Source organism: Yarrowia lipolytica, chromosome 1D, assembly GCF_001761485.1.
Source record: "Yarrowia lipolytica chromosome 1D, complete sequence".
Lineage (NCBI taxonomy): Eukaryota > Fungi > Ascomycota > Dipodascomycetes > Dipodascales > Yarrowia > Yarrowia lipolytica.
Genome location: NC_090773.1, coordinates 1752409 through 1768071, shown reverse-complemented (window position 1 = coordinate 1768071; position 15663 = coordinate 1752409). Strand labels below are relative to the sequence as shown.

The 15663-nt window shown below is 49.6% G+C and overlaps 7 protein-coding genes and 1 non-coding gene across 8 annotated transcripts; 3 read left to right on the top strand and 5 right to left on the bottom strand.

Moving 5' to 3' along the window:
- Positions 1-1432: 1432 nt before the first annotated feature.
- YALI1_D17666g (uncharacterized protein) lies at positions 1433-3148 on the top strand (the record flags this gene model as incomplete). The annotated part of the gene is made up of 1 exon (XM_502824.3): positions 1433-3148. The coding sequence occupies one exon, from the start codon at positions 1433-1435 to the stop codon at positions 3146-3148; it is 1716 nt and encodes a 571-aa protein (XP_502824.1).
- A 491-nt stretch (positions 3149-3639) lies between these two features.
- On the bottom strand, positions 3640-6042 carry YALI1_D17620g (uncharacterized protein; the record flags this gene model as incomplete). The annotated part of the gene is made up of 1 exon (XM_502823.3): positions 3640-6042. One exon carries the CDS (start codon positions 6040-6042, stop codon positions 3640-3642), a length of 2403 nt encoding a protein of 800 aa, XP_502823.1.
- Positions 6043-7755: 1713 nt separating this feature from the next.
- YALI1_D17593g (uncharacterized protein) lies at positions 7756-8766 on the bottom strand (the record flags this gene model as incomplete). The annotated part of the gene is made up of 1 exon (XM_502822.3): positions 7756-8766. One exon carries the CDS (start codon positions 8764-8766, stop codon positions 7756-7758), a length of 1011 nt encoding a protein of 336 aa, XP_502822.1.
- Positions 8767-9855: 1089 nt separating this feature from the next.
- YALI1_D17577g (uncharacterized protein) lies at positions 9856-10320 on the bottom strand (the record flags this gene model as incomplete). The annotated part of the gene is made up of 1 exon (XM_068282702.1): positions 9856-10320. The coding sequence occupies one exon, from the start codon at positions 10318-10320 to the stop codon at positions 9856-9858; it is 465 nt and encodes a 154-aa protein (XP_068138803.1).
- A 1282-nt stretch (positions 10321-11602) lies between these two features.
- Positions 11603-13213, top strand: YALI1_D17564g (uncharacterized protein; the record flags this gene model as incomplete). Its single annotated transcript, XM_502820.3, has 1 exon — positions 11603-13213. The coding sequence occupies one exon, from the start codon at positions 11603-11605 to the stop codon at positions 13211-13213; it is 1611 nt and encodes a 536-aa protein (XP_502820.3).
- Positions 13214-13454: 241 nt separating this feature from the next.
- On the top strand, positions 13455-13951 carry YALI1_D17543g (uncharacterized protein; the record flags this gene model as incomplete). Its single annotated transcript, XM_068282701.1, has 2 exons — positions 13455-13600; positions 13672-13951. 2 exons carry the CDS (start codon positions 13455-13457, stop codon positions 13949-13951), a joined length of 426 nt encoding a protein of 141 aa, XP_068138802.1.
- Positions 13703-13797, bottom strand: YALI1_D17542r. The gene has a single exon. It is a non-coding gene; the product is annotated as a tRNA-Arg (tRNA).
- A 450-nt stretch (positions 13952-14401) lies between the features above and the next one.
- Positions 14402-15634, bottom strand: YALI1_D17524g (uncharacterized protein; the record flags this gene model as incomplete). The annotated part of the gene is made up of 1 exon (XM_502819.1): positions 14402-15634. The coding sequence occupies one exon, from the start codon at positions 15632-15634 to the stop codon at positions 14402-14404; it is 1233 nt and encodes a 410-aa protein (XP_502819.1).
- Between the last annotated feature and the right edge of the window lie 29 nt (positions 15635-15663).

The following is a 15663-nucleotide window of genomic DNA, read 5'->3' as shown; positions in this document are numbered from 1 at the left end:
GGAAGTTCCAAGTTAAAGAAAGTGCCGCGTTAGGAAGGCCCAGGGTTAGGTTAAAAACGCGACATACGGTCTGGGTTAGGGGATAAAAATAGGATTGTGTCAACCCAAGTGTGAACTCCCAACCGGGTAACTGCCACATCCAATTAGCTCGGGATGCATAAACAATGTGATTGTTACTGAGAGTAATATTGTGTGTGTATGAATCAAATATATGGGTTAATGATTTAAGAAAATGGAGATTAAAAAAAAAATTAGTTAGTTAGTCTTTAATGGGGGGTATTTCATTCAGTTGTTATTTAAATCCGACCTGTTTTGGCCAATATAGACAAATGTTATGTATGCGATGACTCCTGCATGACAGAAGTTTGTTTGTGAGAGGAAGCTGGAGGTGACAAGGGGGATGTGATGGGGGGCGTGACAAGCGTATTGTGGTGGGCATGACATGGGTTAAGATGTTGTGGGTGACAAGGGCAATGTTTTGGTTTGACATGAATACTGTTGGGGGTGACCATCCCTACAAAATTCATGATATGAGCCAGTTTTCCATGTGACCCCCGTTAGAAGATGCAATTATCGGAGGCAATTATCAGACTGTATGGAAATGTTCGTAATTTATGAGTCAATTTTTTTCAATGTAGCGATTTCAGCGATTTACTGCCTTTTTTTCGTCCAATTGATTGTGGAAAATGGTTGTGTTCAGATTGCCTTACGTAATATGATTTTCAATAGAAACTGGTTGGTAATTCACCAAAAACGGCCAAAACCGGTATCATTCTGCTCCCCTCAATATTGTGATTTTGATTCTTTTGCTCCCATCCATGTATTCTCTTCGTCCATTCCGCAAAAGTGGTCTCCGAGTTCCTCTATATTTTTATCCTTCTCCCTTCTCGTTTTAAGCTCCACACTTTAAAAAGTATAACAGCCGCATTGAGCTTCTTTGTTGTCTAAGAATGACCAGCAATGCACACCTGCGTCATCATCTTGACTTCTTCAGTTATTTTCTGGCAAAAGAGAGCAATTGTGATCGGACAAAATTCGTCGCAAATTCGCCGAAAATCCACAGCTTTTAACCGAGCGCCACAGATCTAACACAAACACAAACACAAACACAAACACAAACGTCCCCGATCGCCCTTCATCCCCCACGTTAACTCTCACTTTAACACAAATCTGTCGTGCTGATTGTGACTGATTGTGAAACCACTATTGTGACACGAGAGCGAGTACCATTACCACTGTCATTACCGATATCAACTCTTCTTCTTGAGTACTCCTGACGATTGACCTATAACCATCTGTTTGTGCTTTTCCCTGTCCCCGACGATTACTTGCTATATCTGCCATTTGCTCGACTCGCTTTAGCACCAACACCACAGTAGTCACGTCGCTACATTGCCACAGCCGCGCCTAGCCACATCCCTTCATTTTTAAAATGAACGACGAAGAAAAACACCTGGCGGCACCCGCCAACGCCTACCAACCCAACATGCACTACCAGCAACAGCAGGAAAAACAGACAGGCTACAATGCCGAGTACGACACCCACCAGGGCGGCTACAATCAAAACCAGAACCAAGATTACTACAACCACAGCCAGGGGGGATACCAGATGGACAATATGGGCCAACACGGCGGCTACCAGGGAAACCCCAACGACAACTACAACAACCAGCAGCCCCCTCCCTATACACCCGACTTCCCCCCAGACTACAACTACAAGCCCAATCCCAACGCAGCCACGTTTGACGAGGCGTTCGCCGTGCCCAAACCAAAATGGAACGATAAGATTGGTCTGGTGATTCTGGCCCTCATCTTCTCAGGCTACCTCGCCCTCAGTATCATTGTGATCCGCGCATATGCACAGACCCACTCGTTCCAGGGCTGGGGCATCTACTCGGGCGAAAACGACTACTCACTTAACACCCACACGCTCATTCTGTACGCATTTGTGCTGGCCACCGCCATGGTGCTATCGCTGCTCTACTTCATTGCCGCGCGAGTCTGGACAAAGCAGTTCATCTGGATCACCTACATCCTGCATCTGCTTTTTTCCTGGGGCACCGCCATCTACTACCTGGTTGTGGGCTACTACTCGGCCGGCATTGTCTTCATTGTCTTTGCCGCCCTCACCACCTGGTGGTTCTGGTGCTCTCGAAAGCGAATCCCTTTTGCCACCATCGTGCTGCAGACCCTCATTGACGTGACCCGAGCCAACCCCTCGGTTCTCGTCATCTCTGCGGTCGGAACCGTGGTCGGGGCCTGTTTCGGCACCTGGTTCTCCTTCACCATTGTCTCCATCTACGTCAAGTACGACCCAGACAACCGAAACCCGGGTTGCATGACCACCGGAGGCTCGTGCTCCAACGGCAAGCTAATTGGTCTCATTCTGTTTGCAATCTTCTGTGGCTACTATCTGACCGAGGTGATCAAGAACGTGATCCACGTGACCATTTCCGGCGTCTACGGCTCGTGGTACTACTGCTCCAAGTCCGACCAGGGCATGCCCAAACACGCGGCTATGAGCTCCTTCCGACGAGCAGTCACTTACTCATTGGGTTCCATCTCTCTGGGATCGTTGATTGTGTCTATCATCAACTTCATCCGCCAGATTCTTTCGGTTCTGCAGCAGGATGCCCGTCAATCCGGAGACACCCTGGCCACCGTACTGCTGTGCTTTGTACAGTGTTGTTTCGGCGTTCTGGATTGGCTTGTCACCTACTTCAATCACTACGCCTATTCGTACATTGCGCTGTATGGAAAGGCGTACGTGCCCAGTGCCAAGGCCACTTGGAAGCTCATGCAGACCCGTGGTATCGACGCAATGGTCAACGACTCTCTCATTGGCTCCGTTCTTTCTTTCGGAGCGTCCTTTGTCGCCTACGCCGCCGCTCTGGTGGCCTACTGCTTCCTCAAGTACACCGATCCCTCCTACAACTCTGGCGGCGGTTTCTACGCTCCTGTCGTTGGCCTGGCCTTTGTGATTGCTTTGCAGGTCAGCAACATTACCAACGTGTCGCTCAAGTCGGGATGCTCGACTTTTTTCCTCGCTTTGGCACGTGATCCCGAGGTTCTGCGAGTCAGTTATCCCCAGATTTACGAGGAGATTTGCCGAACCTATCCTCCTGCCCGCGACAAGCTCGACATTTGAGCCAGACCGTGCAGTGTGGTTAGAGCACTTTGACCCACTCGTTCACTATGGCAAGAGCGACGCTACTAGGATCCTCATCATAGTTTCGAGCCCAGTGACAAAGTCGGTTCCCAAGACTTTCCTTACTTTCTAAATAAAACCTGGACCATCTCTGGACTATGTATTTTTCATGTAATTTAATTCAAAAACCCCCAAATGTCAGCAATGCACAATCAGTGATCAAAAGTCTCAGTCATTTCGGAAAAAATATTTAAAAAAAATATCAAAAAAATTGAGTATTCTGTAATGAACACTTGAGACGAAACAACCACGTATTTTATTGAGATTTCTGAATGATTTTGTTCACAAGACGATGTTTTATAAAGTGATATCTGTCGCGCCCTATTTTTTCTACTCTACATCGTTCTATCATTCTATTCATGCTATCTAAATCTCGACTATTAGTCTTGCTTGCAGGGTAAGTGATTGCGATATCTTCCTATCGTCTTCACCTACATCTTACTCTCGCCCTCCAACTTGGCCAGCTCATTCAACGTCTCCAGGACGCCCTTGGGCTCCAGCAGGTGCCAGCTGGCGGTGGTCTTCTTCTCCGGAGGCCCAATCATTACGGGGAAAATGCTCTCGCTGTCCAAATCAGGTACATCCTTGAGAGCCTTGAACATGTCCTCGTCCGTCTGGTCGTCACCCATACACAGGACAAACTGCGGGGGCCGGCCCTCTGATGAGTACTCAGAAATGAGCCGTTTGACAATCTCACCCTTGTTGACCGACTTGGGCCGTACTTCAAGATTGGCCTTGCCGCTCATCACCTCCACGTCCCACTTGGGCACCACCGCCTGCTCCAGATGTGCCCGGCACTCCCGGGCCTGAAACAGCCCAAATTCAGGGTCTGCTCGTCGGTAGTGCCATGTCAGAGCCACACGCTTGCGTTCAATGTGCGACCCCTGTGTCCGCTCCGTGTAGTATTGGAAAATGTCGTTCACGTCCTTCTGCCAGCTCATGTCAAAGTTGGCTGCCAAGTTCTCCCAGTCGGTGGTGCCTGGATTCTTCATGAAACAGCCATGCTCGGCAGACATGCCAAGTTCAGCAATATCGCCGAGCCACTTGTCCAGGAACGTGGAGTCACGGCCGGAAATTATCCATATGGCGTTCCGGGGGTCCTTGGCCAGCGCTCGAAGGTCCCGCTTCAGACCGTCTGAAGGAGTGGCAGCGGCAGGGTCCGTCACAATGGGCGTGAGAGTGCCGTCATAATCAAACAAAAACACTCGCTTTTTGGCCATCTTGAACCGCTCCACAAGTTTGTGATTGTCGAGAATCGGCGTCAGATGAGACTGGTCGGTTCGGAAGGTGTTGCTGATCACCTGCGATACAAACCGGTTCACCCAGTGCTGCACCGTGTTGGCGGTCACCCGCTGGTACAGCGGTTGCTCGATCGCCAGCTTCTCGTCCTGGCCCATTCGGAATGTCCGGTTGATCTGCTCTGCAACCCCAACAGCGTCCCAGGGGTTCACCAGAATCGCGCCAGGCAGGTTTCCGGCCGATCCCGTGAACTCGGACAGAATCAACGGAGAGTTGTTGCCGTTTTGGCACACAATAAACTCCAAGGCAGTGGTGTTCATGCCATCACGAACCGAAGTGATGAGACAAAGGTCCGCCACTCGCAACAGAGCCAGATACTCCTCGCGAGCAATGTGCTTGGTGTAATGATGCACTGGCGAAAAGTGGATGGCACCATATCTGCCGTTTATGGATGACACCAGCTCGGCCACCTTCTTTTCGACTTTGCGCGTGCCTGTGGCGGTATGTGACGTCACCTGCACCAGTACCACGCGATCCCGCCACTCGGGGTACCGTTTGAGAAACACGTCGAACGCATACAACTTCTGCACCACGCCCCGGACCGAATCCAGCCGGTCTCGGCCCACAATGATCTTCTTGTCGGGGTACAGCTGCCGAATCGCCCGCACTTTTTCCGTTATTTCATCAGTGAAGGCGTCCGCCTCCACCTTTGCCGTGTCGATGCCGATTGGCAGAGCGACCACGGACACGGACTGGCCGTAGGCATAGACGGACGTTGGCGTGGCTGTTTCTGCGCCCACAATGCGGGAACATGCGCTCATAAAGTGCCGTTTGTGGGCCTCGCTCTGGGTGGAAATGAGATTCGACGCCAGCACGCCCTGCAGCAGCTCCTGGCGCTTTGCCAGACACCGAAAGTACTCTGACGACGGGAACGGCGCATGCATGAAGAAGCCGATCCGGGCGTCGGGCAGCTTTTCGCGGATCATTTTGGGCAACAGGAACAGGTAGTAGTCGTGGATCCAGATGACGTCGCCCTCGTTGTAGATGTCCAGAACCTTGTCGCAGTACTTGCGGTTGAGGTCTTCGTAGTCGCTCCACCATTTTTTCTCGTCGCGCCCGTCGGTGGGTTCGCCCTGGATGTAGTGCAGAATGGGCCACAGAATGTTTTCTGCGTAGCGGCGGGTGGGCGACAGCTGTTCGTTGTAGCCCGTGGACACGGTGTCGCCCGAGTCTGTCCAGATCGGGTGAGTCGGCGTGCCGCCCTGCGCCTCGGTCAGCTCCCGTTCGAGCATGTGTTTGTCCTGCTCCGTGAGCTTCTGATACAGCTCCAGGTCTGGCAGCGACGTGGCGGCCGGCAGCGCGATTTCGCCCGTCCACGCCACCAGCGACGATGTCCATGTGGTGTCTCCGTCGCCAGACTGCATATAATCCAGCGCCGAGTAGAGGGCCGAGTTGCCACGTCGCGGTCGAATTTTGTACGTCGCTCCCTCGCGGTAGATTTCGTACGGCAGGGTCGTGACACAGTTGATGACCCGTCCAGATATGGGCACATTGAGCGCTCTCGCCGCGGTTGGGGTGATGATTTCCGGTAGCATGGCGGACGGGAGAGTGTGACGGTTGTTTGGAATCGGTCTCGACAATAGAAGAGAAGCGAGAGAAGAGAAGAGAAGAAATTGTGTCGACAAGAGAGATCGCTTATGAAATCGCTTGTGAAATCGCTTATGAAATCGCTTCTGAAATCGCTTGTGAAATCACTTATGAAATCGCTTGTGAAATCGCTTCTGAAATCGCTTCTGATTGTGCTTGTGTCGGGGTCGAAAAGACGTTGCTGTCTGTGTCTGTCTGTGTCTGTCTGTGTCTGTCTGTGTCTGTTTGTGTCTGTTTGTGTCCGTCTGAATCCGTCGAAAACTCGCTCCAAATCCTGTCTATCTATCTATCGTGGCGGTACCGTAACTAGCTGCGGGCTCGTCGTCGCTCCTCTAACGTGACAGACGTGAAGTGGACAAAGTTTATTGGGAGCAACCTATCAAGCGTGTGCAGCATAAATGCCGAGGTTTGTGGAGAAGAAGCGACTTGGTGGCATGTGGACAAGAACCGACTTGGTGAGTTCGAGACTGGAGTCTTTCGGGGACCGTGTCTGTGTAACTCCCTGGTCTCCAAAGGGGCGCATAAATAGACGCATCTTTCTCCCATTTACAGGCGCACGTTGCTACGATTTATTTATTTATTTATTTATTTTTTATTTATTTTACAGTATTTTATTTTATATATTTATTTTTTGGTTTGTTGGTTGTTTTTTATTTGTTTTATTCTAGGGGAACACATTTTCAGCTACTTACGCCTAGATAATGATATACCCGCAAATCGGATTTGGATCCGGTTTGTTGAGAAGAGCGAATGGCTTTCGTTGTTTGCTTGTTCACGTATTCTTTCTGTTCCATCTCTTTTCTTTTTGTTTCTTTTTTCTATTTTCTTGTTCTTTTTCTTTTTTTATTTATTATTTCTTTTCTTTTTTCTATTTTTTTTATTCTTTTTCTTTTCTATTTTTTTTTGTTTCTTTACGAACTACCGTACAGTACGGTGGTCGGCGATGGCGCTATCGTGGCAGACTGAAGAGTTGGAGAACCAGCGACTTGCGCTGACGAGACTCAGAAGCCCGGAATCGCGACAATCTCTACAGTTGCGATTGTCATTTGACAATCGAGAATTGAAGATTCTGATTAGGTAAGACTGAAAATGGAATAAATGGAAAAAATGGAAAAAATGGAAAAAATGGGGAAAATGGGAATGGCAGCCTTTCAGAGGTTTTTCCAGCCTTTGCAAGCATTTGTCAGTGCTTGGAAGCTTGTAGATTGTCAACTGAGGCGCAGTGCTACGATTCTATACTACTGTACCACACCCAGCTACATCACCCAACTTCAGACATGTATATACAATGTATTTTCGGCTCTATAAATATGTCACTCGTCCTTGTCGACGATAGACAACGGCTCCGGCAGTCTCTCCAGTTGAAGTCTCCCCATTCACTGTCATTGTAATCATTGCAGTCATTGCAGTCATTGCAATCATTGCAGTCATTGCAGTCATAGCTGTCACGGCAACAGTGGTTCAGACTGTTGTTCCAGGACTCGTGGTTATTAATCCTCCAGCTTGGTCGACTCTGTAGTCAATAAAGTGAGCAACTGACAGTATGCGCTTCATGAGGATCTCCCTCTCTCTCTCTCTCTCTCTCTCTCTCTCTCTCTCTCTCTCTCTCTCTCTCTCTCTCTCAATCGATACCACAGCAGTCCTTTCCCATTCCCTCGGCTCTACTTTCCCATTCTCTCGTCCAAGGCTCTGAGGGCCAGCTGGCGCCGTCGCTCCGCCTCAGCACGGGTATTTTGGGTCTGCTGCAGCTCTTGGGCCACCCCAAACCGCCATGTGGGCTGTTGGATGGCCGCAGCCCGCTTGCTCTGGTACCGCTGGTTTGACGAGTCGATCTCGCTCTGTTCAAACGGCTTGACCCCCAGCTTGACCAGCACCGACCACACCGGGTACGACACCTTGCGCACCACAAAAGCCATGGGCTCGGGGAAAAACTGGTCGAGCGCAAACGCATCGCCGGCGTCTCCTCTGACCCGCACTCCGTGGGGGTTGTGATGGGTTGCGTTGGCCGCATTGGACGAGCTGCCCGAAAACGGCAGTACCGGATCGGCGTAGGAGATCTTGAGGAACCGCAGATAGACCCACGCGACAAAAAAACCACCCCAGGCGTGGATCACGTAGACCGACGACAGCAGACCCAGAAGCGTATTGGCCACGAGAAAGATGAGCGGCAGATGCAGCACACGGAACTTGACCAGACCTCTGAACAGCACAATGCGGTGTTCGGGAGCCAGCTGTTTGAAGGCAACAATGAAGCCCGACACAATGGCGGTGCCGCCGCTGAAGTCGACCATGAGTTCCTCGGGTCGCTGGGTGAGCCAGAAGAACGCCACCGCGCACAGCACCGCAAGCACGTTGGGCACCACCGCCTGGATGACGACAAACTTGACCAGGCCACGGCTGGACCACACGCTTTCACAGTAGGCTCCTCCAAACCACAGCGTGGAGAGCTGCAGCAGGCCCGAAAAGAGGTTGGTCTCGACAAACGTGGCCGTCAGCAGCGTCCAGGGGTACATGACCGACAACGTGGGCACCAGCTGGATCCAGGGGACCACCACGTCATGGGGGTCGGGCAGGCTGATGTAGGCGAGATATCGCAGCGAGAGCACCAGAAGCGACGAGAAAACGGTCAGTCCGAGCAATGTGCGAGTCACCGGCGGGATTGATATTCGCATTGTGTTGAAGAGGGGCGATAACGGGCGTTTTGCAATGGGCAGGCGGCAGTCGGTGGACTCGTATACTGTTGTGCGTGCCACCTATCAGAGTTTGGACCATGCATTACATGGGGGTGAGACGGTTGTTACTCAGCGAGTTGTGGAGAAAGAGAAAGAGCGAGAGCGAGCGAAGAGCGAAAAGAGACTGTGGGAGAAGAAGAAAATGGGGAAGAAAGTGGGGAATACACACGTGTATATATACTGTCTAATTGTGTTTGTGTCCCTTCACTTCATTTCACTCTCGACAAAAGAAAAAAAAAAATAACACACCCTTGTCTGACGTGATTGAGGGGACGGTGTCATGCGTGTCACGAGTGTTTAATTAGAGGAGTTGTTAAGTAGGAGTAGGTGAAGAGAAGATTTGAGGGTGGAGGTTTTACTTGGGTGTGATTGGACCCAATCGTTAACTAATTGTGTTTCGTACGGTACAAGTATTAGTAGAAACAGGACCGAAGAAGTTGACGTTTTTCTAGATTGTGAAAAAAAATAAAAAAATAAAAAAATTATTTAATTATTTTTTTTTTAATCTTTTAATCTTTTTTTAAAAAATTTTTTTAATTTTTTTATCTTTTAATCTTTCAATCTTTTAATCTTTTAATCCTTTTATAAAAAATATTTTTAATCATAGTGTACATGTAAAACTACTGTATGTACTGTACGTACCAGTACAAGTTATCTCAATGTTCAGCATTTGATCCGGTAGAGGGTACTTAGACAAATTACAATCCTCATCCTCCATCAAGTCTTTCAAGTCTTGTTGTGGCAGTAATAGACTGTAGTACAGTACTATATATTATTCAACTATATTTCAAGTAACGTAGTTGAACGTAGTTGAACGTAGTTGAACGTAGTTGAACCGGGATATCTCCAAATAATACCCCCCAAACTCGCCCTTTTTGTAAGACAACTAGCGTCTATCACCGACCTTACAATATCCAACTCCACGAATCCCCCAAGCCCGTGCATCTCGCAAACATCACATTCTACCCACGTACTAGTACAGCTCCACCAGACAACCTTTTCACCGTGCATTTACATTGATCTTTCAGCCTAATCCTCATCACCACCAGCAATGTTTGGCATTCTGCGAAGAAGCACAAAGACCGTGGCCAGCCCGTCTCTGGCCCGAGGATACCGGCGCAAAACCAGCAACAACCCGTTTGCGGGCTTCACCCGGTACATTGACACATCGTACGTGCCGATGCTGTTTTTCATCGGCTTCATGTTTTCCGCCACCATCAACGTTTCCATGGCCAAGCACGAGTACGACGAGCTGGACCGCAAGATGACGACGCAGATCGAGGGTCTCAAAGGTCTGATCAAGCGGGTCGAGGCCGGCGAAAAGGTGGACGTTGCCAAGGAGCGAGAGCTGTGGTCGTCGTCGGCGCCCTCCAAGGATGTCCAGGAGATTTTCGAGCAGATCAGAGACTCCACTGTTGAGCCCGAGGCGGAAAAGACCGCGTCTAAGGCTGCTCCGGTCCAGGACTCCAATTCCAAGCCCTTGAGCAAGTTCATTTAGTGGGAACGGATGGGAGATGTTGAGTTGAGGTGAACATGTTGAAGTGCACAAGTGTTTGACTGGGCGAGAAAAGAGACAGAGCTGCTCTTTGGGTCGGTTGATCGAGATGTTCTCTCCGACGACTCCATCGGTATTCTGCTGTCTACAAGTTCAGCATGCTTTTGAAACCTGGGACACATGAACAGAAATGAACAATGTATATACAAACCAATGGATTATGGACAGAATGGGTGGCTCGAGAGAGATGCACTTTACAGCTCATTTACTCCTACTATACATATTGTTGTCGACAGTAGCACAGTAATGTCCATCAGTGGAAGACATACTGTTGACGACAGTACATGGATGGGAGCATAGCATGGCAATATCAGGAGAGTGTCGTAGCTCTGGAGATGCTGGAGACTGCGAGACTGATCTGCAACCATTGCTAATACGCCAGACAGATTGTTACAAGTGGTCGTCTATGTACAATAGATATGTACCGGTGTACTTATATCTACTCTGGAGACTTCCATATAACCACCTTCTAGACAACTGTTGGAGATAAACGACTCCAAACTTCAAAATATACCCCTATCTACGTCAATTCAGGTACTAATGAATCTTTTTGGTCTGCTACACAACTTCCTCTTGTGTTGGCGCCCACACAGACAAACAGCAGGTCCAGTCCACTGAGCAGTGCAACAAGTCTCTCTATAGTACCACGGGACCTCGTGTAGCAGCAGTATACTCCTGGCGCATGATGACTCTATTGCCAGGTTCTTGTTCTACTGTACCTGTACAAGTACAGATACTTGATCTCCTTGAGTACACGCCCTTCTCAAGTAACTAGTCCTTTATTACTCAACTAATTTCTTATGTTATTCAACTAATTTCTTATGTTACTCAACTAATTTCTTCTATTTACCTAACAAACTATTCTCGATATAGTTATCAGTCCACTGCAGTACCTATTTTAACCCACAGACGATCCAAACAAGTCCTTCAACTACGTCAGTTCTTTGAGTAACGCAAAAGGGACACACACAGCGACAAGACGTCGTATATTTCTGTGATATACTCACTTATAATATTCTCCTCTAATTTATCCATTTTATCACAATTTCATTCGTGTTGGCCCTTTTTTTTTTCTTTTTTTTTCTTTTTTTTTTCTTTTTTTTTCCCCCAAAGTTCCCAAATAAACTTCAACCTCCCACCCCATTTCTCACCACCCACTTGCATAGTGTGAGCCTCTCTCCCCACCACTACTTCACCCGCAACTACCATTCCTCATCACCAATGAGCAACTTTGTGGGACTCTATGTCCGGGTAACTACAGCCGATGGTCTCCGCGAGGGACTTGTTACCAAGGTCGAAAACGGTATGCTGTCGTTACGGACACAAAATGGACCCGTCAACCTGCCTGGCGATGCCATCAAGTCGTTGAATGTCATTGAGCGCGGCCAGCAGGAGCTCCAGCTGCCTGATCCACGACAGCATCAGGCCCAGACCCAGCCCCAGATCCAGAACCGACAGCCCCAAACACAACCCCCGTCACGATCTGGGTCACATGCCCAGCAGCCCCGATCTGGGTCACAGACCCGATCTGGTCCCCCCGGTCAGCAGGGCGGGGCCCCCGGCGGCGCACCCGGAAGCTCCGGGTTCTCCGTCAACTCTCTGTTTGACGCACATCGAGCCGAGATGAGCGGGTTCTCCCATAACCATCCCCACGCTCCCAAGCCCCCCAAGGCGTCGTCTGGCTACGAGTCGTCGTCGTCTCTGTCGGACCAGGAGCTCGTGTCACGTGTCAAGCAGCTCAACCGCAAGAAGAAAAACAACCATAAACACAACTCCAATGCCCCCCACAACAATAGCAACTACAACGCCGACTGGGAAACCGATACCTCCTTCACTGGCGACTTTGACTTCCAGGCCAACCTGCAGAAGTTTGACAAGCAGCAGGTCTTTGACGAGATCCGAGAATGTGACAACGTGCCTGTAGAGCAACGGCTGGTGTCGCACAACAAAAATACGCCTCATAAGACCCATGCCAAGAAGCACGACTTTGCTGCCAACGCCGGAAAGGTGCCCCACAACGAAATGGTGCTTAAGCCAGTCACAGCTCAGAGCCGGTGGATCGAAGACAATCAAGAGGAAGACGAAGACGATGAGTACGACGACGAAGATGGTGGAGACCGGGTCACAACCCACTTTGTGTCGCTGTCCGACTCGTCCCACATCCCCGTGGCATCCGAGGATCAATACAACGATGTCATGCGGCTAGTCACCCCCTTCATGGCTTCTCTGATCGAGAACTGTGGCCTCAAGCTCGCTGAGCTGGTGATCCGATTGTCTGGCGGCAACGCCAGGTTTGGGTCCTCGTCCAACTTTAACCCTCTTCCCTTTTGTGTGGTGTTGGTTGGCGACTCCGAGGCCGGCAAGAAGGCCCTTTCTGCAGCCTCCCATCTTTCCAACCACGGTCTCAAGGTGGTTGCGCTCCTCATCAAGCCCCGCGAAAGCTACGATCCGTCGTTTGAGCTGAAGTTCAACTTCTTCGAGCTCTGCTACGGTAAGGTGGTGGTCTCTGTGGCCGATTTCACCCAGCTGGCTCGAAAGAACAAGCTGGGAGCCCCTGAAGTGGCGATTCTGTCGGCCGAAATCGCGCAGGCCCAGACTCAGTCCGTCTTTGACGCCAAGACCACTCTGGTTTGTGTCGACGAGGACTACGTGTCCAAGTCCAAGGCTGTTCTTGTCAGCACCGGCATTCCTCTGGAGGACACCCTCCAGTCCAAGCATACCCACTATTTGATCGATATGGGTCTTCCGCAAAAGATTTTTGAGATTGAGCGGTTCAAGCCGCTGACCATCACTTGGGGAGGGGAGTGGTGTGTGCAGTTGGAGCAGCGATAGTTGGCGTCAAGGAGAAAAGCTGCGGGGCTGTATTGGTCCCCTTGTCTCACCTTATCTCCCTTACCCTGTCTCTGTCTCTCTGGCTGTGAGATACAGCATGTGCAGCATTTCCCGGGGTGTTTGCGTAAGCTCGAAACGTTTTGTCAGATCTCTATGAGGCACACAACCAGCGCCATCTTCTGATAATGAGTTTTTCAAGCAGATCTGAGACGTGAGTGGTATTTAGTGAATTGATGATGTTATGTTGAGTTGGGGTAGGTGGCGACTGGGTCAGCTTCTGCGAATGGATCAACATTCGGCTTCTGACCAGAATCAAGAGAAAAAAGTGCTACAAATTCTTCTGTGGTTTCTGTTTATCGACTGGGTGCCCCACCTCGTTTTATTGATGTTATTTGTATGTATTATATAGCTCCAATTAGTCATCACCTAAAGCTGAGACAGCCCACCTAAAATGTGAGCTATGACGGCGGTAGAAGCCACGGTGGCAGAAGAGGACAACAGAACTCCAACCCGCAGCCTATTGAGAGCGTCGTTTGTATTGAAGAAGCCGAAATCCAATGCGCTAGCATGACGCCAAGTCTTTTGGTGGGGGAATTCGGGTGGATTGGACAGTTTGGAGCAGTAAGACGTTGTATCAAAGCGGCCAAGCTGGCGGGGGAGTGGATAGTTGATATTTACAACCTTTTGATGTCTTCTGCCAAGTTTCTTTCTTGTTTCAAGTCTTTTTCTTCCAGTTGAGATGCTTGAAAGAACTTGGACATGTTCCAGTGATGTTTAAGTCGAATATGATAAGTGAAATATGTTCAAATATTCCAAGTAGAGACTTTGACGTAGAAGCTGACAGACATGTACTTTTCAGTCGTTACTTGACCGCGCCCCATGAGTATTGCAGTTGATGAAAAAGGGGACCAAAAAGATTTGATCGAGACTGGAAGTGGTTCTGACAGCAATGTGACATCTGAAATGGCCATTGCAAAAGTGAATGCACTCCAGTTGTGTCCTTTCTTTTCATGGGCTCAACATGCCACCAGGAGTACAACCACTGCCCCCCAATCCAGGAACATTGCCACGATGCCGGCACTCTGAGCTGAAAAGTAGCGTTTCGAGTCGTCAACTGTCTCCATTGGTACATGTGGGTTGATGGGATTCTTAAGATACCCTCATGCCAAGGTGCGCTTTTGCCTTCCCCTAAATGGACGAAATGAACTCCAACCGCCCCTCGACCAACGCCGGACTAATTCCAAACGAAAAGTCCTCCTCCAGCTCCTCGCATTGAATCCGGACCCCCGTAGCCAAGTCAACCACCAACTTGCACCGATACTCTGGGTTGAAAGAGACTAACACGTACCTTCTGTGCCTCGGTCGCATGGACAGACTGGTTCGGTGGGGTACAGTCACGGGAATGTGACTCAACGAGTTCTTGGTGCTCGTTTCAACAGCGGAGTACTGATAGGCTGAAGCTCTGATCACCTGACTCGTGCACACATAGACATGGCATTTGTCATTTTCGTCGTAATAGAGGAACAATGGAAACGTGACCTTGGTTCCCAGTCCCACCCACAGAAACCCATTGTACTCGGTTATGTTGAAAATGCCAATGAGATCAGATGACACCTGGAACGACGAAAACAACTCCTGAAGCCGTCTCCTCTCGAAATCCACCCGATACAGCGTATAATGATGCTTTCGTTCGATTCCGATCGGACTGGTGAAATCGGTATATGCTTTCATGATGAGAGTCATCCCAGACAACTGAAGCACCGTGTACCATATCTCACTTCCTCCTTCCATGTCCAAATTGAAGGCATAGCAATCGTCCAGATCCAACGACATGTGCTCGTTCCATTTGACTATGAAAAAGTGATCCTGCCATTGGTAGACAAGCTCTGAAAAGTTGTTGTAGATGGAAATGTCCGTTTTCCCCAGAAACCCGGACTTGTTCAAGATCTGCTCATGACTGTTTTTAAGAGGAACATCCACTGCCAGACGAGACTCGGAGTCGTACAGAAAATCAACCTCGGAGGCATCTTCAAAGTCTTCCAACTCATATGTCATGTCACGGCAAATCACGTGTTCCTCCTCCTCTTCGTCGTCACTGTGATTGTGTAAAGTGGAAATGAACTGCTCCAGAGGAACATATCCGTGGTTGGACGAAGAGGAATCACGTGATGATTCCTGCTCACTAAGCCCGATCCTCCGCTGTACGACGCCGCTGCACTCGTACCACGTTCCCGGCTCAATTCCGTCCTCCCCGGGCTGGATAAACGGGCACACAGACTGCACCTTCCCTCTCAGTGCCGGCTCGAAGTCACGGGACCGCAGCAACGCGTGGAACTCGGTGTTCACGTGACCCAAAGTTAGAGTGCTGGCCAGATCTGTGTATTGCAGAACAATGAGCCAAATGTCGAGTGGTAAGGACATTGTGATGTGTTGTGTGGAGGAGAGGAAGA